Below are 22,881 nucleotides of genomic sequence, written 5' to 3'. Positions count from 1 at the left end.
GCTCGAGTCAGCCTCTTTAAAGCCCAGATCATCCCACAGGTGGCCTGTCAGTTTCACGGGCATCATGACGTCACTACTAAGCGGAAAAGAAGAAACCTCGCTTTCATAACAAAAGTCCCGCGGGGGGGAGGAGGATTATGGCAACAGATTGCAAATGTCAAAACGCGGAGTCGAGAAAGTAAGAGCCCCGGTCTGCTGCTGCGAAGATAGGATGTCTCCCACTCCCACTTAATTATTAGTGTTTAAAAAATAAATACATTGTTTGCAAGACAACATGCATGAAATACATTTGCACCACATTCATCTGGAACAAACACCGTGTGCACGTTGCATCACCATTATCCCGTATCTATCTATCTGTCTACCTACCTCACGTCATGCATTATTTTGGTGTTTTCATATACATAGCTTTATCAATATGTTAACATTTTATAAAATAGACAACAAACGTCAACGTTATTATGTGCATCCACTGCATCAGAAACATTATGTGCTTGCTTTAAACTAGTTTACAACATTAGACTGGGCTTTACCGTGCTTTCACTATGATTTCACAATATTACACTGTGCTATGCAATAACAAATCATAGGGGTGCATACATGAAATAAATGCAGATTATAGTCTTGAAATGCACATTTCTGTTACTGTTTGTTTGGCTCGCACTTAGAAAACAGGGTTAGTGAACGATATGGAACCATAATACAATAGATCCGTGGGGCTTTCTCTGGAACCCTCCGTTTGGTAAGGTTCTATAAGGTTGCACACTAATAGTATAGTTAGGTAACAGAGGGTGCGGCACATATCCAAAAGAAGGATCAGGGTACCTGTCATATATGACATTTCTAATCAGGGATTATCTGAACCTTTGCGTTGTGTCTTTGAAAACCCTACTCAAAGGTATAATCGCAATGGTCTCACTGTTTCAGGCAGAAGGTTTCCTGACTCTCCTTGTCTGGCCCTCTTCCAGGGAAATTGATCAGAAGGAGCAGTTTGATCTAAAATAAATAAATAAATATATACATTTAAAAAAAAAAATACAACAGCACATGAATAAGGAATATTCTGCTAAAAATGAAAGCAACTTTTTTTATGACTATGAGAGAAAGAAAGAGGTTATTTCTGCAACAAAAAAAAATACTTGTTACTTTAATATTTTAATACTCCTCTCACGTTTGTCAAACTATTACATTAAGCAGACAGCAGCACAGGCCAGTCTCCTAAGGTAATGCTGTAAGAGCGGCAGATTGTAAACTGCATTGTGCTTCATCTTGTTTAGAGGACTTTACACCTGTTCGTTACATTTTGTTTTAAGAACCTGGTGGCATTGCTAGGATATAATCCACTGCCCAAGCCTCCCATAATATGATTTTTGTTTTAACTTATTAGAATCGTAGATGGCAGAGCTGTGTGTGCTGGTGGTTTAACCCATTCGGTGCCACTGGCCCCATTTTAGGACAGGCTACTTTGTAATTTCTTGGAGCATTTTTAACTGCCATCTGCCCGTTATTTTAATTTGCTCTTTAACTCTATTATTATGATAACTTACTCTCATTTTGTTATCTGCAAAAGTTAAGTCTAAATGTAAGGTATCAAATTACATACGTACAGCTTGCATTCTGATTTTTTAAGCAAAAAAATTATTTGGTACTTAATGGGTTAAGTTAGTCATGCTGGTTAAAGAGGAGAATGTAATATTAGGTCTGTTTCTAGTACAGTGAAAAATACAGTCAGCTTACTGTACAAACCTATATCGTATAGTGTGGGATGGGGAGGCAGGAGCCAGCTCGGATGAGAAGGATTGTGAAGAAAGGGTTGGCCAGGGAAAGTTTTCATGCATTGATCCAGTATTTACCACCCAATTGTTAGGTCTATGACTAGGACAATTACTGGCAACCCCACCACCCCAACAGAGCAGCAGCCTAATAGATTGGATAGAAGCACAGCTGTATCGCTCTTGACATGTTGAACACAATCTGATTGAAGGATAAGCAAGGGTGTACCTGTATGCGTCAGGGTTGCTTAAACCTTACAGGATTTAACCTTCAGTTTGCTTCCTCTTGTAAGGGATTCCTAAATGGCTGGACCTCATCATGTTGCTGCCTTTCCAAAACAGAGATGACTGCATGGTCAGAAAGGGCCAAGGGTTGTGTTACCTGTTTGAGAACATCCGCAGGGTTCAAAGTTCACAGTGGCAGATGTCTGTGTCAGTGTTACACTTACTGGGAGGAGGGCTTTGTTTAAGCTGGCTGTAAGTCATGTATTGTGTTCAGGAAGGAGGAACATCTGGCCATGGCCAAGCCAAATCCCGTAGGTTGCACCTGTATTTCCCTTGCAGTTATTTGGATTGTTTTTAATGATCTATTACATATTCTGAGATCACTGCCTGGGAAAAAAGTAGGTGTTCATTCAATGCAATCCTCTTAATCACATACACACACACACACACACACACACACACACACAGACACACACACACCACACACACACACACACACACACACACACACACACACACACACACACACACACACACACACACACACACACAGATACGCACGCACGCACGCACGCACCACGCACGCACACACGCACACACACACACACACACTGCACTGGTGCCAAAGAAGACATTGGTCCTCATTTTTTAAGAAAAATCACTCATCAAACTACACTACTACATTTCCATAAAGCCTACCTTAAGCAATTAAGGTGCAAAACAAGGACCACATTTCTCTATGAGAATGTTCCTTGCTATTGCAGAAAAGCAACGCACTCACTTTGACACACACACACACACACACACACACACACACACACACACACACACACACACACACACACACATAAACATGAAACAAAACAGATGCCAACAAGAGGATGCCTGCCTCCTCCTCCTCCTCCTCCTCCACTGTCTGTTTTTCTCCTTTTCCATTCCTTCATTCTTTGTTTGGTGCTGAGAGGTTTCTATGGAAACCAGGGTTAAAACAGCATCCATATATATGTTAAGATACACTAAGCAATGAGCTGCAGGATTTGCTATTAAGTGTAAATGCAGGAGCAGCTTTGTGTGCCTGTGGACTGGGCACATAGGAAACTAAACAAGAACCATGCACAAGCTCCATGGTACATAATGTGCAAGATCTGCAGATCTAAGCTGTGGCTAAATATCACCATTATTTATATTGTTTTTATGCCTTTTGTGCATCAAGGTTATCAGCAATAATAAAATACATTTTCAAAAATCAGCTTCATCACTCAGTTTTTTTTTCCAAAATATACAGCATCAGTGTTATTTTTCTCTTGTATGGTGACACTCAGCCAAGGTTATTAGAATGTCAACTCTCTAAGCAAAAGCATTCTTCTGCTATATGTCTGGAAGTTCAGTTGAATACAGGTGCTCTATTATTGGATTTGAGATTTTATGATTGGGTGTTTGAAGTTAAGGGAAATTTACCAAGGTTATAGAGACAAACACGCTTTGATGATTAAAATGGAGTTCATCAAAGTCCTTTCAACAGTTATTGCAAAGAATCAGACAAAAAGCAAGGTTGGCATGTTGGTGCTTTCAATGAACACACTCATCTGGCTAGCATGCATTGACCGAACCCACATGTTGGCTCACTTTACCCAGTGGGTGCCTCAATCAGAAAAGTGGTTGGAAACTCCACTGATCAAAAAGTCAAGACCAAGCACCAGGCACACCTTATTAGAGGGCTTAGTGCCGAAGAATGAGTTGCGCCTGCTGGTCTGGATTGGAATCTGGAATATGGGTCAGCACTCTAGGGAATAGAATGTAAGAGCATTTAAATTTAAGAATTTAAGAGCAGAAGAGCAGAAACCTGAATGACAGAGATGCCATTCGGCCCATCTTAGCTCGCCAGGTTCCTAGTAGCTGATTGATCTCAAAGCTAGACTTTGATTCGGATGTTTCTAGAGCTCAGAAGCTAATGGCATCAGTTAGAAGAGGTATCGGTGACCCTTCTGGACCAGAACACAACCACACCATGTTGGTATGGGGGCCATTTGTGGACAACACCTTTAAATACTTTGTGGACTTATATCTGGGCACTAAAGGTAATAAATCAATTCAGTAAACCAGCAGCTTTTGGAAGCAACAAGTTGACCAAATCCACCTGCTGTGCCTAATTGAATAAAAACTCTTGTCATGTTGCCTTTTTCTGCTCCTGGGTAATGCAGACAGACAAAACAATAGATACAAGCCAGCTGCAAGTGAATTTGTCACTGTAACAAGGCATAGCCATGAGGGAGGTGGGAACCAACATATTGCTGTAGCTGGTCTGTGGAAAACACTCCAGTAAACAATGCTTGCAATCCAGTGCTGTAAACTCCACTATGCAATTCAAATATAAACACATTGAAGTTTCTGATTCAACTGATTCAATGGACTCTAGCGTCAAATAACCAGTCTGATATGGTATTGCTTTCTGTTTGTAATATTAGATCTGGTCTCATTTGCAGTAGTAGAAAAATGATTTCTGAGAAGATATTCCATAGCGGGACCCAGATGCTGATTGGGTCTGTGTGCAGAGTTCCTATCAGACTGAAGGTCAGAAGCAGCATACCATTTATCAAACATTTTAGGGTTACCAATTCCTCTGTTTTATTGAGTCCATATGGGTCAATGTTGCAGAGTTTACTCCTTACACTTGTATTGAAACAAAAAAGTATAGATGAGAACCCTTTTTACTTTCTTAGCCTTCCTATCCCTCTTTTTTCTCTCTTTCTTACACATCCCTTCCGTTCCCTCACTCCGTCTTCTCTTGCCTCCACTCAGCCCTGAAGCTCATCTCTCTTTTCCTCACGTAGACTGGAGAGGCCCTTCTCAAGCAGCCCATACCCAAGATCCCTCTCTCCTCTTGGGATTAGAGAGACTGGGCTGTGGACGCCAAATGGAGCTCAAGTGGGTTTATGACCTACCAGGCTGAAAAGCAAGGCGAGCATTCCTGCCTTGCAGAGCTCGCCTCTTCCTCATTACCATAATGCATCGTCGACGGCTGCTAAAAGCCTGAGCGAGAAGAACATGTTTTTGTTTCTGCATTTATTACAAACCCTCCAGGCTGAAATGGGCACTTGAATGTTGTTTTCCTTCTTTGTTCTTTTTTCCCCTCTTCCTCTTAGAGACTAAAACGCAATGGTCTATATATCCTTAACCATTAGCACCCTCTTAACCTCACTGCACAGACTGGAACCCCATTCCTCCCCCAACATGCATGCATTTTGTTTCACAACCTGCTATTATAGAGAATTATAATTTATATAATCTGCATACTTGGGGGAGAGATAATTGGGCACAGAACCATCATGCTGCTCTCAAGGCCAAGCATGTAGGTTTCTTTCTCCCTTTAATGTGTTTTTTTTTTGTTTTTAAAATAGAAAAGGTCTGCCTTTCTGACAGCACACAAAGTGATATATCAGAACAGCAAATTATTTTCCACTGCATTTCTTGTCTTTCTTTTTAAAGATTATGAAAACAATAGTTTACAATGAAAGTAAAAGCCTGCCTTGGTATTGTATGATAATGATTGCGGTGTGCATCAAAGTAGCCACATTGTCAGTGCTGTGCTTGGTGAAATTTCCCCCTGTGACTTCCCTGATGGATATAGATTGCTGTCGACTTCTTTGGGTAGTTGTGTATGACCCCCTGCCACAGCCCTCTGCAGCCGCCCTCTTCCCCTACTAGACACCTCCCCCTTCCCATCACACATGGACTGATTACTATTTGTCTTGATTTGATTGACTTTCTAAACACTCATGACATAGTGGACACTCGTTTTCCATTTCAGTCTGAAACACATTGAATGATAAACTCCGTCCCCACTATTGTTCCCCTTTGTAACTCAAATTATTATTATTTTTAAATGTGCCTATTTAATGGGCATGTAACTATAACAGCTAACTGGCAGGTCTCATGACAACGGTATGGTTTGGCTCCTCAGTGCATTCTCTCATTAACAGCCTAATGTTTTACTAATAATCCTGGATAAAATGGCCACACCCTGCAGTATCTGTTGCATCTTCATGTTTGTTATGACTGAAATTACTTGGTAAAACCAAGACAACACAGCTGCATTTCCAAAAAGACCTCTTACCTAAAATAAGTGCTTGAAAATAATAATAATAATAATAATAATAATAATAATAATAATAATAATAATAATAATAATAATAATAATAATAATTGTTTTTGCTTTCATAATATCTGTGTATTCTGGAGATTGGAGGGACTATAAGCATGTGTAATATAGGGTCCAGGCAAGGTTGAATTCAAATCATTTCATCGGACTACTCTATTTAGATTTATTCATTTAGATTCTGGTTCTTCGGGTTCTGTTTGCTGTGGTCGATTGCTGCTTAGTGTGGTGTGTGTGTGTGTGTCTGAAATGATGTTGTATCACTGACTGCGTGTGTGGGGGTTTCCATGACTACCACGAGATCTCTAACCACCTCTCAAGTTCTCCTGCTTTTGGTCCCTTGGAAACTGCCAGTATTTAAAACATAAATACAAATAAATGCAAACACAATAATATCAGTAATTTATGTACTATACTATTATATACTATTATATACTACTACTATTATAACAACCTTGACTTACATAAAGAAGGAAAAACACTGAGTTAAATCGCTTGTATCACTCGATTTTTAAGGTGTGGTATCCGAAGCATAAATTAACAAGTAAATTGACAAAGTAAAATTGACAAACCCAAAGTCTGGAAGACCCAAAAAGTTGTCTAACAAGAATGAAAGATACTTGAATATAATATATTTAAGGAATAGAAAGATGACAAGCGTTGATTTGACAACAGAACTGGCAGAAGGCACAGATGTCGTTGTCCACCCATCAGCAGTCCAAAGCACCTTTGACCACTGTTCCATAGTCCCCTTTCTTAACAGAGGTATTCTTACTGCAACACATCCTTTTAGTCCTGATTTCAAGAGTGACCTGATGGACACCTGCGTCTTCTGCTACTTCTGTTGTCAATTAAAGTCTTGTCTTCTTTCTATTCCTTAAGTACTGCTCATCCTGTTAGACAGTTTTTTGGGGTCTTTCAGTCCTGGGTTTGTCAATTACAGATGATGTTTGACTGATGCAAATTATTTCACTCAATGTTTATCCTTCATTATGCAAGTCAAGGTTGTTATAATAAGCTTGGTTTCTTCTCCCCCAAACTAAGCTGTATTAATAACAGTCAAAGTTGTTATAACAGTGGAAAACAGTAGTGGAGGCTCTGAGTAAATTGTTGATGCTAATAACATCATCAATATATATTGCAATTCCTGAATGTATCTAAGACTTTTGCACAGTAAATGTTAAAGGTTAAAAAGGGGTTGCTGGATTCTAAGGAACTGTTATATAATTACGGTGTGTTTTACCACCAGTTTCACGCTTAAATGTTGATTAATACACTTCAACATGTCTTGTGTTGTTGAGCTAAATCCCACAGGTTTGCACAATGGGAAAGCCAGGGTACCGCGCTTTCCATCCGACAGGGGTCGCTGTGAGTAGGAAGGCGCATCACGAGAGAGGAGGAACGAAAGGAGCAAGCGCTGCTCCATTTTCCATAATGATTTCTGTGGTAGCTAACATGGTTTCCGAGTTTTCAAGAGGGCGAACAAACCTGGTCTAAACTATTTTAAAATGAATCTGTTGCGTTTCATTGTATTCTTAGCAGGGTGTTCTTAGAGTCACGTTTGCTACATTGGAATTTGAATCAAGAATGGAAAATGTACTTTTATTTCTTTTCTTTTTTAGATAAATCTTTATTTTTGTCGGTATTTTATTTTTCAACTAATAATCCATTGTTGGGATAATAGGGTTCTGCGCGCTTCAGAAAATCGGTAAGTGGGCGTGTTTTATTATTAATTAAGAGATTGCATATGTTTAAAAGTTGAATGTAACCTTACTGTGTATTAAACAGTGAAGGGTCAGGTTAACTACTTGCACTGCAGAAATTACAGTTTAGCTGTCAAACTGTTACATTTTAATAGGTTTTAAAGCAGTTTAATTTGTATTTTGTTTATCGACGATTAAAGTTAAACAAGCCCAAATATTCTCAACTGCAAGTTTTTTGTAATGTTTTTTTAATTTAATTAAAATAACAGGTAGATGCCAGTTAGATATTCTTAAAAAATTACAAAGTAGCCTGTCCTGAAATGAGGACAAGGGCACTCAAAGGGTTGAAGAAAGTAGTTTAGGCCAGTACACATTCTTGCTAAGTGTATTAACAAGATATATTCGGGTAGCTAAGTTTAAGTGTGTGTACAAACTACTGACAAATGTAAAGTAAAATGTAGGTGTCGATCCAGTATGGTCGCAGTGACACATTGTTGCTTTAGTGCAAGACTTCCTGGGTGTGTTCATAGCAGTGAAATCCAGTACCTCCAATGAATTTAACATTCCTTTTTGTATGGATTTTTTTTTAGTGGTTTTAAAGAAACAATGTAACCCATCCCACTAGACCTCCCCAACAGCCAGTAAGATGGAGGATGAGTGCCCGACCCTAAAGCCCCGTCGGATCCAGAACCAGAATGTGGTCCACCGGCTGGAGCGGCGGCGGGTCTGCTCGGGCAGGGCCGGGGCTCACTGGTATCGAGTGCGCTGCTTTCACCAGAACTTGTTCTCCAACTTCACGGTAGTGAACGTGGAGAAGCCCCCCTGCTTCCTGCGCAAGTTCTCCCCAGACGGCCAGTGCTTCATTGCCTTCTCTGCAGACCAGACCTCGCTGGAGATCTATGAGTACCAGGGCTGCCAGGCGGCAGAGGACCTGCTCTGGGGCCAGGAGGGGGAGACCTTAGCTAACGGCAATGACCAGCGGTCCCTTGACATTCGCGGGCGCCTCTTTGAACGTTTCTTTTCTCTTATGCACGTCACCAATGTGGCCTCCAACGGGGAGCACCTGAATCGCGAGTGCAGCCTCTTCACGGATGACTGCCGGTACGTCCTTGTGGGCTCGGCAGCTTACCTCCCCGAGGAGCCCCACCCACACTTTTTTGAGGTGTACCGCAACAACGAGTCGGTCACCCCTAACCCCCGCTCCCCCCTGGAGGACTACTCCCTGCACATCATAGACCTCCACACGGGCCGCCTCTGTGACACCCGCGCCTTCAAGTGCGACAAGATCATCCTGTCCCACAACCAGGGGCTCTACCTCTACCGTAACATCCTGGCAGTGCTGTCTGTGCAGCAGCAGACCATCCACATCTTTCAGGTATTTGAAACATGAAACTGGTCACCTTTACTTTATATGGGAGTGTCCCATTACCCTGCTGTTGCAGTGTTTTCCACTGACCAGTTAGTGTGTGTGTGGCTGAGATTATACCTTGGCACAGAGATTTAACTGGAATGTTGAGAAATGCAAAACTTGAAAAATGTGGTGATACAGGTCACTGCACTGACATGTAGGTAGTAAAGGGCCATTTCATTAAAATGTAACATTTGTTACACTTGATAAGTCATTGGTATCAGACCACTGACAATCCCAAGATCTTTAAAAAAAAAAAAAAAAAAATATATGACACTTGTGTATGCACCATTACTGAAATGGCTGTGTAGTTATATAATTTGTATTTATTTGACTCCAAGGTGACTCCAGAGGGCACCTTCTTGGACGTTCGGACGATTGGACGATTCTGCTATGAGGACGACCTCCTGACCCTGTCGGCTGTGTACCCCGAGGCACAGGCTGAAGGGCAGCCGGGATTCTCGCGGCTCTACAAGGAGAAGACCATCAACTCTCTGAAGCACCGGCTGATGGTGTACCTGTGGCGGCGGGCGGAACAGGACGGCAGCGCCACCGCCAAGCGCCGCTTCTTCCAGTACTTTGACCAGCTGCGGCAGCTGCGCATGTGGAAGATGCAGCTACTGGACGAGCACCACCTCTTCATCAAGTACACCAGCGAGGACGTGGTCACCCTGCGAGTCACGGACCCCTCGCAGGTACATAGTGTAGGGTGGGTACATATAAATAGCAACGTGAATGCTTAGTCTACCAGAGCCGTTCCCTCAGTTCTCTCTCTCTCTCCAGCCTTCTTTCTTCGTGGTATACAACATGGTGTCGACGGAGGTGATGGCTGTGTTTGAGAACACGTCGGACGAGCTGCTCGAGCTCTTTGAGAACTTTTGTGACCTGTTCCGCAATGCCACGCTGCACAGCGACGCAGTGCAGTTCCCCTGCTCTGCCTCCAGCAACAACTTTGCACGGCAGGTCCAGCGCAGGTCAGTTTGTTTTGTTTTTTGTTTTACTGTACAAATCGTCTGTGTAACACACAGTGTTAGAATTCGAAACCATTGCAGGCCTTCGAAAGCGTCCTGATTTGAGAATGAGTTCCTGAATGCCATTCTAGAAAATGCATTCTTCTCTCAGGTTTAAAGATACGATAGTGAACGCCAAGTACGGCGGCCACACTGAGGCAGTGAGGAGACTCCTGGGTCAGCTACCCATCAGCGCCCAGTCCTACAGCAGCAGCCCCTACTTGGACCTCTCGCTCTTCAGCTACGATGACAAGTGGGTGTCTGTTATGGAGCGCCCCAAGACCTGCGGCGACCATCCCATCCGGTAGGCTTTAGTATGAGTTTAGGTTGAGTATGCATCCGACTCAAACTGGTTATACAAAAAGATTGCTTTCCCTGTTTCTAAAGCTGAGGGAATACGAAGCTTGGAACTTGGTTTCAGGAAACTAGATTTCAGGGCACTGCATGGCACACCAGGGGAGATTTGGGGTTTGATACAGCAAAGTCGCTTTGAACTAGGTCCCCTGGAACCAGGTTTCAAGCCACTGTTCCTGACAAAGTGGCTTTGTGTTCCCTGTGCTTTAGGGTTTTGGGTTGCCAGTGCCAGCACTGTAACTGCATTTTGTTCTCAGCCTGCTCTGAAGTTGCCCATTGTTCTCTCTCCCTTACAGGTTTTATGCCCGGGACTCAGGGTTGCTGAAGTTTAAGATCCAGGCAGGCCTCTTGGGTCGCCCTATCAACCATGCGGTACGTAGACTGGTGGCTTTCACATTCCACCCCTTCGAACCCTTCGCTATCTCTGTGCAGCGCACCAACGCAGAGTACGTGGTCAACTTCCACATGCGCCACGTCTGTGTCTGAAGGACCCGAGGGGGACAGGCAGCTATTGACTGGTGCACTGTGGGATTGTGAGTGTCCCTGTTTCAAGTAGGTTTTCTCATACTCTGCTGTTATCAATCTGCATTTAAGCATGGTCTGGGATTAGCAGTTCTGAGCCCGCATCTTAATGAAGAAACAGGTGAAGAGCTCTTAGTGGCCACTATAGCAGTACAGGGTGCCTTCAGAAACGTGGTACATTGTCCCAAGACTGTGTATTGTGCTGGCCTTGGGGCCCATCGTCAGTCATGGAATGAGAAAACTGTCTGATAGTGTTTTTAAACGGATGAACTGCACGTCTTCGTACTGTGCTGCCATGGTCCAGACACACCATTATCAATAACAATGAAACCTGGTCCAAAATGTTTTCAGTGTCATGAAAAGCCTGGGGTTGGAAATCAATAAAATGAAAACGCATGTTTGAGGTAGGGTTTCATTTTTACCCACTTCTTGATGTAACTACCAGGATTTTAAATGTGGTTACAATTTTTTCTTTCTTTTATATTCTGCATCACAGGATTGATTAATACAAAGCAGCTGAGAGCTTGTTTTCCTTCTTTTGAAATGTTTTTTTTACATGCCAAACACCCAAGCTCTGTTGTGCATTTTAACATTGTCGTTGGCCACACACGTGACCAGAATGTGTGTTAGGCACAGGTTAATGTTTCATACAGGTTCTGTTAAAACTGGTGAATTTGAAATCACATCACATAAGACCCAAACATTGATACATTGAAATGGTTTCTGCCTTTTGAGGTTCACCTCAATCACCGGTCATTGGTTGAAAATCGTACAGTAGTATGCACATGTATTGGAACACCTCCAGATTTGTCATTTGTAGCTTTTATATACCTACCTGCATGAAAACCTCAGGGTGTGAGAATTTCAATTTGTAGTCGGTAATCCGTGACAGTAGGCACTCGTCTGAAGATGTTAGACCACTTTATGCTTTTAGTTAAGCATCTTAAACAACTTCTAAAAAGTCTCTTGCATTTTACCATGTGTGGCCATGTGTTCCTTTTCTCTTCTTGTTTTTAGTTAATGGCATGGACAGCCTATTAAAGTCATGAATTAAATTTAGGCAATCACTAATTTGCTTATTTTTTTTCAACATTTTCAGTTCCAATGGATTGATTTCATATGCAGAACAAACCAACAGGAGCAATGAGGTGCTCTAATGCAGGAGCAATTGGGTGCTCTGATGTAGAAGCAATTGGGTGTTCTTATACACATGCTACTGCTGTATATGCACACTACAGTATATATGACATGAGGAAGGTGGGGTGTTATGAAAATTGCTAACACTGTATCGGTGCACTACAAATGAAGAGGCTGGTTTTTAAGCTTTTTAAGTTTAGGTGTCTCCTGCAGTATTTCTTTTTTTTTTTTTTAAAACAACATTCTCAAATGTAGTCCTTTTTTTCCTAAATGTAAAAGCGAATGCATTGAAACACTGTGTGCATGTATTGTCGTGAGTGTAAGTGAGTGGGTGTCTGTGGGTGGGTTCCTTTTATTTAATTGAACATGAAAGGTCTTGCTGCAAAAAAAGCACTTGAGGAGCTGCAGCAGCACAGTGCAATCAGAATAAAAGTGCAGTACAGCACTGCAGGGCTGAGCCAGGTTTACCAGCAGCATACAAATTACATTGTGATTTAAAAAATAAAAATGTCAACACATGAAATATTTTTGTATTCATGCTGCTGTACTGTGCCCCCCACTTTGCGTCCCCCTTTCCTTAGCAACACGCAATTGAAAGTGCTTCATCTTGACAGCTGTACAGTATCAAGGAGTCCACCATTTTCATCCCTGCAGGCTGCCTGATAGACTCCAAATTGACCTTTAACATTATGAGATTGGCCAGTGTTTACAACCTGACACATCATGATCCAATTCATCTTGTAAAATAAAAGGAGGGATTTTGTTTATTTATTTTTCTAAAAACTTTATTAAGGGCAGACATATTTAGGCTGGGTGACATATAGCATTGTGCACAATATGATTTGACAGAGCTTGGTGTGTGGAACAAATAATTCAATTGTGAAATGGTATAAACAGCAGTTGTCAGTGTGTCTGGTTACACCCTTGCTGGTAACAAGGCTGCCTCCTCCCCTGCACTGCCCTTATCCCATTACCTTTTTTTGTGAGAAGTGCCATTATAATGTAGGTCAATTACAGATTGGTTTTGGGAGGTCCTAAGCCAAAAATTACTTTGTTGTGTCGAAAGTTCATCAGGAACCAACTTCTTTATTGTTTTTATATGTATTCTCCATAACATTGTCCATTTTTGTAAAAGACATTTTATATTTATCCAATTCTGTTGTAAATAAAGATTTTAAGGTAATGTCCTTGTTTCCACTTTTTTATAACTATTTTCTTTTGTCACCAGTGCGATGAAATGTTTAATTTAATTAGGGAGGGGAGGGGAGGGGTGTCATGTGAGGATGATTTTATATCACTCCAATTATCAGGCATGTTACTACTCCTTAGGTAAGTAACAAGTGTGTGTGTGCAATACCTTAACATAAACTTCAAATAAATTGAACCCAGCATGGGCTGACTCCAAAATAGCTGTAGCAAATGAAACCTGAGTGGAATTACCTGGGGAACAGGTGCAAGGAGATCAGCTGTACACAGTGACCCTTGGGTGGTGCAAGAGAGGGGAGGGGGGATTATGCCAAATTGAATTTAAAGTGAGTTTCATCACTTGTTTTACTACTCCTGTTTGCACTATAAACTCGTTTTATTGCAACATCTCTTCCTTTGTTGGTAGGCAGGGGTTTCTTGATTGCGTACCCGATGGTTTGAGTTCAGTCAGTTGATAGTGTACTTGACTGCATGGTTGATACAGTACAACTACTGGAACATGCTAAAAGCAAATCATGGGTGTGTGTTTCAAGAAAGAAAGAAGAAAAAAACAGCAGTACTAAAGACAGCCATTTAATATGTATACAATACGCATTTAATCAAGTTCTATATATGTATTCAATTAATTAGAGATCTCATTTCCCCCAGGTGTAGTGTTAGGCACACAGTAGTTTCTTGCTGTTGTAATCCTTGGCTTCTTTAATTTCAGTTCATTAGAAGGTAAGCAAGCCTTGTAAACTCCTGAAGAGCCATGTCATTGTCTAGCCAGCTGTCACGGTGAAGCTCTTGCTGCTGCTGTCCTGAGGCACACATTCAACTTAAAAGGTCACCACTGGAGAGATTTGTTTTTTAACCAAATTAATACAGCCACCAGCGCTGCAAATTGGAGTCCTTAATCCCGAATGCAATCACCTGAGTAGTGTCTTCTTTGTCTGATGCTATGTCCACTGGACTGAGTTGCTTTGGTTTTATTCAGATTTAGTTTTTCAGTGTCCGAGGCTGTGTGTTGTGTGCTTGTGTGCATTGCCCATTGTGTGTGTGTGTGTGTGTGTCTGCTGAAAGACTGCTGTGTGGATTTATTGTCCTGCAAGTGGCATTGGAGGTCTCTACTCCACATCCCAGTTTCCAATTTACAGTTGCTGGATCTAAATGACATAGCAAAAGATAACACGCAGACAGGTGCAGAAGGCTCAGATTTGATGAAACTTGCATTGTCTTTGAAATGTAATGAACTGATAAGAAGCGGTACTATCTGACAGCTAAATGATTGATTGAGTATCCGAAACCACGAGTTTCAATAGGGGTATGTGTGTATATGTGAATATAAAGAACGAATATGAGATGCATGCTTTCAATCTGAGTGGGTGAGGGGCTGTTTTTGTAGTCACATGACAGTTCTTTGGAACATGCATGCACAGTTGAGCTCATTATTAGAATGTACTGTTATTGATTGATTATTGATCAGTTCCCAGCAGGGCCTCACTCAGGTGTGAGTTCTTTTTGCTGAGCCTACACTTTAAAGCACACCTTCTGAAGGGGAAATTGTGAGTGGCAATCGTCATGTTTACATGGAATCAACAATTCTTGTGGTTTTTGGGGGAAAAAAATTGAAATTTCAAAAGTTCAGCGAACTGATCACAGCAGTCTTGAAGTCCTGTACATGTGTATTGGTGGGTTAGGTGCTCACTCTGCCTGCACTGAGAACATTAACCCCATTTACAAACCGTTCTCATCGAGCCCTGAATCACAGGAACAATGCGCTGAACAGCATATCCAAGAAAATCCATTTTCAAAACCAAGTTCATAATTGACCTCTGGTTGTTAAGAAACTAGCTGTCTAAATTGCATTTATTTCAGTGAGCATTTTAATTCAGTTAAGTGCTATAATTATTGTCTTTCATTGATTTAGTGCCCTTTCGTCATTTCTAATGACTTTTAGGCACCTGAACTGATTTAAAGTGTTGATTGAAGTGTTTTTACATTGTTATGTGTTGAAGCAGAGAACACTGGAGATCTGAATAGGAGAGAACAATTGCTTCCCTTACATAAAAGCCTTTTTCATATCTGCTTTCTTATTCTGTATCTATTATAATCTGAATGCACTTCTTTTCAGTGCATGCTGTTTTAAATCTTGTAAGAGGTCACTTTTGAGGGTCAGTAAAAATAATTTTACAAGACAAATTGGGGCTTTTATTGGATCCAACAAGTTATTTTCTTTGTTAAAAGGCAAACTGTGTTTTATTTTTAACTGAAAATTCATGATTTAGACCTACTGCAAACCTGTTCCTATTTGTCTCCCTCTGCAACAAGTTGTATTTTATTAAGGCCTTTGAGATATTCCTAGTGCTACTAAGGGGTAATAAATGGATTCAAACTTTTGCTAACACCAGTATATATGTGTGTATATATATGTATGTGGGTGGGAGTTCATCTCTGTAGCCACAATGGTCAGGAGGTCGTTCTACAGCTACGGGTCTGACTGTAGCTTTCAAACGCAGATTTAACACTTGAGCAGTTCTGTATGCATTGATGGCTTTTGTAACATTTCTTGTGCTTAGCATCATACCCCCGAAGTGCAATATCTAAGTAAGCGGGTAAGTAGACCTTTTCCTGTGTGGAAACAGTGTGAAGGGTTTTTGGTAAGTGTTTCAACCTGTGGCATATTTGCTCCGTGACTGAACGTGATTTATATCAAGCCAGAAAACAACACCCAGTGTGCAAATGCAATGCAAAGCATATGCTTGTGTTTAATCAGTGTATCTGATCACATCAGCCCCCTCCCTACAACACTGCTGCTGCTGCTTTGTGAAGTGGCTAGTGCAAAGGCAGATGTACAGTGCTGGCCTGACCTAGGTTGTCATGGTTACTATATCCACAGCCTGCCTGGAAACTCAGTTCCTGCTAATTGCTGTTGTCATGGCAACAAAGTGCCTGATGTAATCCTGGGAAAGGGCAGCAGTCCTAAATGGAAATGTTTTATTTTTTTCCTTGTCGTCTCTTGGAAGCGAGCAGGAGATGGGGTTACATTGATCCCTGGCTGGTGGTTAAACAAAGACATTTTTTATTTATTTTTTTATTCTACCCTCAACCCTCGTCTTCAATGCCTAGGAGTACAGGCTGGGATAGCCCTGCAGCCGTCAGAATTGAATTCGCTGTAGACCCCAGTGCCCTTGTTTTATAAACTTCATGCATGTCACCCTTAACAGACACACCTCCAGAACCCTGATCTGATTAGAGATATGCAGCAGGTAAAAATACAGGACCGGTAACTGCTGTAATATGCATTGACTAACACTTCTTATTACACAGGCTGTGAAACTCTGAACCACTGGAGAAGAGGCAATGTCATCTTCAAACTTGCTTTACAGCTCCACAGAATACTGAAAGTAACTGAATTCAATGAAAAAGATTTCTCAAGTCAATGTATCAGGCAATGTATTTCACCTTTTGATGAAACATAGTGAATAAAATCTTGTGCTTTTTTTGTTTTCCCCGTGGATTGTTTTTTGTGGTGTTATTTCCATTGTAATGACCAGGCTTGAACAAGTGGTGTAGGTGTGATCGGTGTACACCAATGTACATAGCCAGCATGCTAAAAGACAAAGGGAAACCTGTCCCACTATCCACATACTCTCTGATGACCAACCGAAAGCCAAGGAGGTTAGAAAAAAAAAAAAAACTGAAATCTTTATTCTATGATTGTGAACAGGGTTGCAGGGTTAATGAGGTCCAAGAGCATTGTTGAGAGGACCAAGAGCAAATGGTCTCTCTCGCCACTTCACATCCTTCGAGCCTTGCGTGGGCGGCAGCCGTTGTGCGGAATGGGGGTGTTGTCTGTGATGGACACGACCTCCAGCCCGCCCATTGTTAAACCTTTGATGGAAGACTGAAAAAAATGAAAAAAAATTTTTATATATATATATATATATATATATATATATATATATATATATATATATATATATATATATATATATATAAAATGTTAATATTATACTAACTAACTATCTATTCTTCGCACAAATATTTAGTGGTCATGCGTCACCAGTATTGCAGTAACAATAAAAAATTTTATTACGTTTGCCACCAAAAAAATATTTGAGGATGTTTCACTGTTAGTCTGTTGTTAGAAAGCCAATGCAAGAAGAATTGTGTTTCAAAAAGACAGCCCTACAAACTCAGATACTACTGCTCAGCTGTTTAATATTGCTGGTGTCATGATTCAGTGTTTTATGGCGAGGTATACTGGATACTGATGCACATGCACCTACACCTTGTAAAGCACGTTTTCAATGTCACGCGAATGACAAAAGGGAGCCACCCTGGCTCTGAGGATACTTTTGAGCCCGTCTTGGCCAGGATGTTCAGCCCAGCTGGTAATGAATATGCTGGCATGGTTTCTGTGCTGTTGTTCAATGGATAAGTGACAGGACGGTAAGTGAGGCTAATAAAAGTTTATAATACAGTGTCTGTTACATTGTAGGGAAAAATAAAGCCAATGTCCAGTTGTGTTATAACCATGCCATAGCATCCCTTTAGAGAAGAAGAGGCAGTGCCAATGAAATACTAACCTAAACTATAAATGAAATGATAAGTGTTTCAATGAATTGACTGAAGAGAAAGACTTCTAGTCATAAACACAGGTCACTAAAATTACTGTTTGTTTTTTGCATTTCAAAATTTTGCACAATTAACTGTTTAACAGTTATGATGATAACAACTCCATAACGAAATGGGCCATTAATCACTCCGATGGTAAACCTGGACAGGACAATGTAATTTTAACTGCTACACCTGCTTTCATAAACCAGCACCCAATGCACTGTGCAGCACACAGTTAAAATTTGAATCAGTTCATTTACTGCTGCTTGGAGTGGGGGAGGTTCTGCCTCTCAACTTCTAGGTAGAGACTGAGAGAATTCAAATTAAGGATCGCACAGCAAGTCTCTGGCTGATCTGGGATTGGAAGCTGGCATCCCAAATCTCTTAACCCTTACCTGACAACTCCTCACATAGCAGGAAAACATGAAAATCTGCCTAGCTACAGAACAGCACATTACAGTACACTGCACGCAGTGGTGCCTCCCTGAAAGCTGCTGTCTGTCACTGCCTGCCCTTAATTCAGCACTGTGTGTGGCTTGACAAATATCCCAGCCTCCCAGGCAGAAACACCCTGAGCTGGTGTGAATAAGATCCAGAACGTCAGAGGAGAGTCAGTCTTCCTTGCCATGCAAAGCTGCGCCATCCCCGTTGCAAATCAACAAATTTCAGACAGCTGGAAGCATGCCTGCTTAGGAAGTGGCCCCCACAGAGCAACCTGGATTGTCCACGCTTCATTTCTGCCTCGTTACATGTTGTGTGTCTGATCATTTCCGTCAGAGGAACACACCTGACTACACTGAAGCAGGGAGCCTGGTGTCACGTTGTTAGGAAAACCATGGGGGAGCAGCAACAAAAAACACTACAACTAATCTGATATGGAACAAATGTGCTTTGCAACAGCACTGTTATATTGTGGAGATTCAAGGAGACAGCATTGAGATATGAAGCACTTCACACATGGGTTGATACAAAACATTGTGCATTAGCTTTAAATAGCTTTTCTTTTACAGTGATTGATGTTTGTAATCAGAAGTTATGTTTCTCCAATGCTGAAATAATCTTAGGCATATGCTTTTTGAGGACACACACACACACACACACATTATATATATATATATATATATATATATATATATATATATATATATATATATATATATATAAAAAAAATCATAAGAGTCGGGGTGAGATCTTGCATGCTATTCTCAGGAATCAACAGCTGACAGCCAAACAAAGATTCTCCCATAAAGCCCAACGAAAGGTACAGATATTTATAGATATATCTAAAAACTCAAATCACAATAATGAAGCAACATAGAATGATTGTAAATAACAAAGGAAAGTAAAAACATTCAAAAAGGTATTTGAAGACATCTAGTGTTTTAGTTTTCTGAAACACTGACGGCTAGTTCCACAGACTCCGATTATAGCTATCTCTAACATTGGATTACCAACCCTAAATTAACATTGAGTAGCCCAAGAAAAAAAAGAAAGGGGGTCTGTGAAACTAGCCGCGAGTGCGCCTCACAGCATCTCACAGGTCTTTGCAAGAAGTGTTTTCCCCTCCAAACTAAATAAGTGGAAAAAATAATAAACAAACAGACTGGTTCTGAGATAACACAGCCTGCCAGCAGTTACTGTGAAACAAATTACTTTCAGAGCATATTGGCCTTTCTCGAATATTTAAGGGTAATAAAAACAATGAAAAAGGAAGCAGCTTTAAAAGTTTAAAAGATCCCCTCTTGCACTGCAAAGTTTGCTTTACAAACCCAAGGCACCCAATAGATAAGAGACTACATCCCCATACCATGGCTATACTCTGTGCTTGTCCTTAAAGGGTGAATAATGAATCTGAAAACTGGGAAGTAATGGGGATAAGGGTTTATGGACCCTCCCCCCACAGTATCTATTAAATGCTCCTTAACCACAAATGGTGATGTTAGGGCTGATGGGAATTCATTCTCTCTGGCTTGATTCTGCTCTGCAGTTCCTTGCCTGTTACTCAAAGTGGTTACACTGAGAGATTGAGATTCATACGCGGTGCAGCGGCTCGCCCCCCAGCCTGTGACAGCAGCCTGTAATCACTGCTCAGGCATGCAGCGGAAACCAAGCAGTGCGGACTTACCATCCGTCCCGGCCCTAGACCCTTCACCACCACACGCACGAAGGACACGCCTTTAACCAGCGCCTTCTGTTGAGATAGGAATAGGAATCAGGAATACCCCAAGAGATTACATTACACACATGATATCATTAATATTATCAGTAGTAGTATTATGCATTTGTTTCATGTATTTTTTTTTATTTATTTTTTTTAATTACTTTTAATATTCATGACGATATAGCTTCTCTGAATTTGGAAATAAGATGAATACAGGAGGAATCAGAAAAACTCCAGGAGTTTATAATAAACAGTGAGTGAGAAAGACGGGGAGGGACTTGCGTCAGAAGAGGAAATTATAATTTTTATTGAAAAAGAGAGAACAGAAGAGGACAGAGAGAGATAAAGAAAATGCATTTCAACACAACAGACCACTACCCTTAAAACAAAACTCATTTCTACTGTTCTGAACACACAAGAATGCCTGCTGAGTGAAATCAGAGAGACAGCTAAAGGCAATTTATATTTATTATAAAGAAATGAATAAACAAGTTAGGTTTCCTCCTTAACTATAACTTGTAAATAGAATAACTGGACTTGAAGCTCAAAAAGGGTTCAGTAAACAAACACATCTTGAACAGCTTTATTTATATATATATATATACACACACATATATATATATATATATATATATATATATATATATTGAAAGAACATTGCAGGTCCTCTTAAAACTGACTACTGTAATGCGCAAATGCTGCCATCTATAGGAAAATAACAACACTGCATGGTAAAACATGAGAGTGGAGATCAATCAGTTTCCTTACCGCAGCAGCGGAGATCCCTGCAGTCTGAGCAGCGACCGGGGTGCCTTTCTTGACGTTTTTGAACCCCTCCGTGCCGCAGGAGGTCCTGACCATGTACTGTCCCAGGTGGTCTGTCACCTGAATGTGTGTGCTGGGGGAGGGGTCGCAAAAAAAAATAAAAAATCACACATTGACCATACACATTTCATTTAGCGGCTAACGTCTCTTAAGGCAAATCTCACACCCCTGTATAGTGATATCTTTCATTAGATTTCAACTAGCTAGGATATATAATACAGAAGTGTGTACAACACATTTAAACATGTTTGTATTTAATGATTTAAAAACATCTCGCACTGTCCCTCATTTGGATATATACTTGGTAGTTTAGCTTCCATCCTCTTATCTGTTTAATGGGAAATATGTACTGTAGGTCTTGGCTAGAGTGATATCTTTGTTTGGCCTAGGTATAAACTGCACTCAGAGAGAATGTGAATGAGGAGGGGCAGAGACTCACTTGTTGTAGGTTGCTTTAATGTGCGCTATGGGCAGCTCCTCATACTTCTTACCACCCCATCGCAGCAGGCTCTCCTGTCCGGGGAGTGGGGGGAAAACACTGTTCAAATAAAACAGAGGACTCAGAAGAAGAAGAATTGCTATTCCTAGATTCCTAGGCATTAAACTTCGTACACCCAACAATCTTGCTGTAACAAACTGTCCTTAGGTAAGAAATCAGTACCCCCCCCCCCTCCCTTTTTAAATTTTCTTGATTAAATCTGGTGCTCTTGTAAGGATAGAAATAAGACTCCTATTGAAAAGCAGTGTCATCTATTCTAGGTTTTATTACAAGCTTGATTAGCCACAGTGTGTAGGTAACAAGCTCAGGTGTGTCTTATTAAACTCCTAGTAAAACCAGGAATGGATCAAACTGCTATGCAAGCAGAGTCTTATTTCCATCCCTGTCTTGAACTGGACTGGAAGCATAAGGCAGATACTGAAGTCCTCTCTGTTTTCCCCATAGAGTAGGGGCAGCACAAACGGTGGCAATGAAAGATTAAGAGTGCCCACCTGAACTCTCTTGAAGTCTTAGCTGGAGCGGTGCTGGCAGAGCTCTCTGCAGCCTCCTGGAGTCTCTGTGCACTGGAACACACCCCGCGGCTCACACTGCAAAGGGGACTGAAGGAATTACAATATCAAACTGCAGAGCACACAACAACAGAGAGTATCCTTTATGCAAGTTACCCAGCAATCACCCTTTCACTACCATTCTCAAAGACATTTGAACTAGCATTGAGCACGCTGCTGTATAATAACGTATTAGAGTTAACAATATACTCGCCATCCTATCCAGTTTGTTTAAGCCCTGCTCTATAAAGACGGGACGGTCTGTCTCCTACACTAGACCGGGCCATGCCTGTAGTGTAGGACAAACAGTAGTCGTACTTACAGCGTCGCGCTACGGGGTGTCACAGGAACAGAGAGTCGCAGACACGTTGTCCTGGCAACGCTATACATGATATAATTAAGAACCCAATCTCCGCTTTAATAACCCAAAACAGATTTCTAAGACAGCCGTACGGAACTGCGCTTTATTACCGCAGCCATGTGTAACGTAGGTCATGTGAGTGCGTGTCAAGGTTACATGAGGATCAACCCATAATACACGTTCTAGAGGGGGTAAGTTTTGTAAATCAATAATAGCGCTCTTTAAAAAAGTATCCAGCGATAATGAAAAATATACGTATATATTATTGTGTTATTGTATACAAATACATGTTTAAAACAATATATAAAAATGTGTATTTTTGTTTAATTCCTGCGCTATTTATGTCAATGGAATAATCTAGTACAGTTAGCTTGTCAAGGGAGTGTGGACAG

The 22,881-nt window shown here is 41.1% G+C and overlaps 2 protein-coding genes across 5 annotated transcripts; one reads left to right on the top strand and one right to left on the bottom strand.

The window, feature by feature from the left end:
• The first annotated feature begins 7,615 nt into the window (after positions 1 to 7,615).
• On the top strand, positions 7,616 to 13,470 carry LOC121299089 (DET1 homolog). Of its 2 annotated transcripts, XM_041226612.1 has the most exons (7): positions 7,616 to 7,861; positions 8,447 to 9,231; positions 9,606 to 9,959; positions 10,048 to 10,238; positions 10,387 to 10,578; positions 10,925 to 11,000; positions 12,250 to 13,470. In XM_041226612.1, the coding sequence occupies exons 2-7, from the start codon at positions 8,503 to 8,505 to the stop codon at positions 12,295 to 12,297; spliced, it is 1,590 nt and encodes a 529-aa protein (XP_041082546.1). In that variant the 5' UTR covers positions 7,616 to 7,861; positions 8,447 to 8,502; the 3' UTR covers positions 12,298 to 13,470. The 2 variants fall into 2 exon arrangements, with proteins under 2 accessions (XP_041082546.1, XP_041082545.1); XM_041226611.1 differs by having other exon boundaries at positions 10,925 to 13,470.
• Positions 13,471 to 14,050: 580 nt separating this feature from the next.
• LOC121299091 (28S ribosomal protein S11, mitochondrial-like) lies at positions 14,051 to 22,630 on the bottom strand. 3 transcript variants are annotated; one of them, XM_041226614.1, is made up of 6 exons: positions 22,451 to 22,630; positions 22,072 to 22,167; positions 21,521 to 21,619; positions 21,025 to 21,154; positions 20,221 to 20,286; positions 14,051 to 17,379 (listed from the first exon to the last, which is right to left on the bottom strand). In XM_041226614.1, exons 1-6 carry the CDS (start codon positions 22,516 to 22,518, stop codon positions 17,272 to 17,274), a joined length of 567 nt encoding a protein of 188 aa, XP_041082548.1. In that variant the 5' UTR covers positions 22,519 to 22,630; the 3' UTR covers positions 14,051 to 17,271. The 3 variants fall into 3 exon arrangements, with proteins under 3 accessions (XP_041082548.1, XP_041082547.1, XP_041082549.1); XM_041226613.1 differs by having other exon boundaries at positions 22,072 to 22,179; positions 22,451 to 22,629; XM_041226615.1 differs by lacking the exon at positions 20,221 to 20,286 and having other exon boundaries at positions 22,072 to 22,179.
• Positions 22,631 to 22,881: the final 251 nt, after the last annotated feature.

Source organism: Polyodon spathula, chromosome 24 (assembly GCF_017654505.1).
Source record: "Polyodon spathula isolate WHYD16114869_AA chromosome 24, ASM1765450v1, whole genome shotgun sequence".
Lineage (NCBI taxonomy): Eukaryota > Metazoa > Chordata > Actinopteri > Acipenseriformes > Polyodontidae > Polyodon > Polyodon spathula.
This window is presented reverse-complemented; position numbering and strand designations above follow the sequence as displayed.

Bases quoted from the DNA above. Each gene is read 5' to 3' on its own strand.
- LOC121299089 (XM_041226611.1), top strand. From the start codon at position 8,503: ATGGAGGATGAGTGCCCGACCCTAAAGCCCCGTCGGATCCAGAACCAG. The intron at 10,239-10,386 runs GTCAGTTTGTTT...TTCTTCTCTCAG, and splicing joins GCACGGCAGGTCCAGCGCAG to GTTTAAAGATACGATAGTGA. The intron at 10,579-10,924 runs GTAGGCTTTAGT...TCTCCCTTACAG, and splicing joins TGCGGCGACCATCCCATCCG to GTTTTATGCCCGGGACTCAG.
- LOC121299091 (XM_041226613.1), bottom strand. From the start codon at position 22,518: ATGTATAGCGTTGCCAGGACAACGTGTCTGCGACTCTCTGTTCCTGTG. The intron at 22,180-22,450 runs GTAAGTACGACT...TAATTCCTTCAG, and splicing joins ACACCCCGTAGCGCGACGCT to TCCCCTTTGCAGTGTGAGCC. The intron at 17,380-20,220 runs GTAAGTCCGCAC...CATTTTTTTCAG, and splicing joins GTCTAGGGCCGGGACGGATG to TCTTCCATCAAAGGTTTAAC.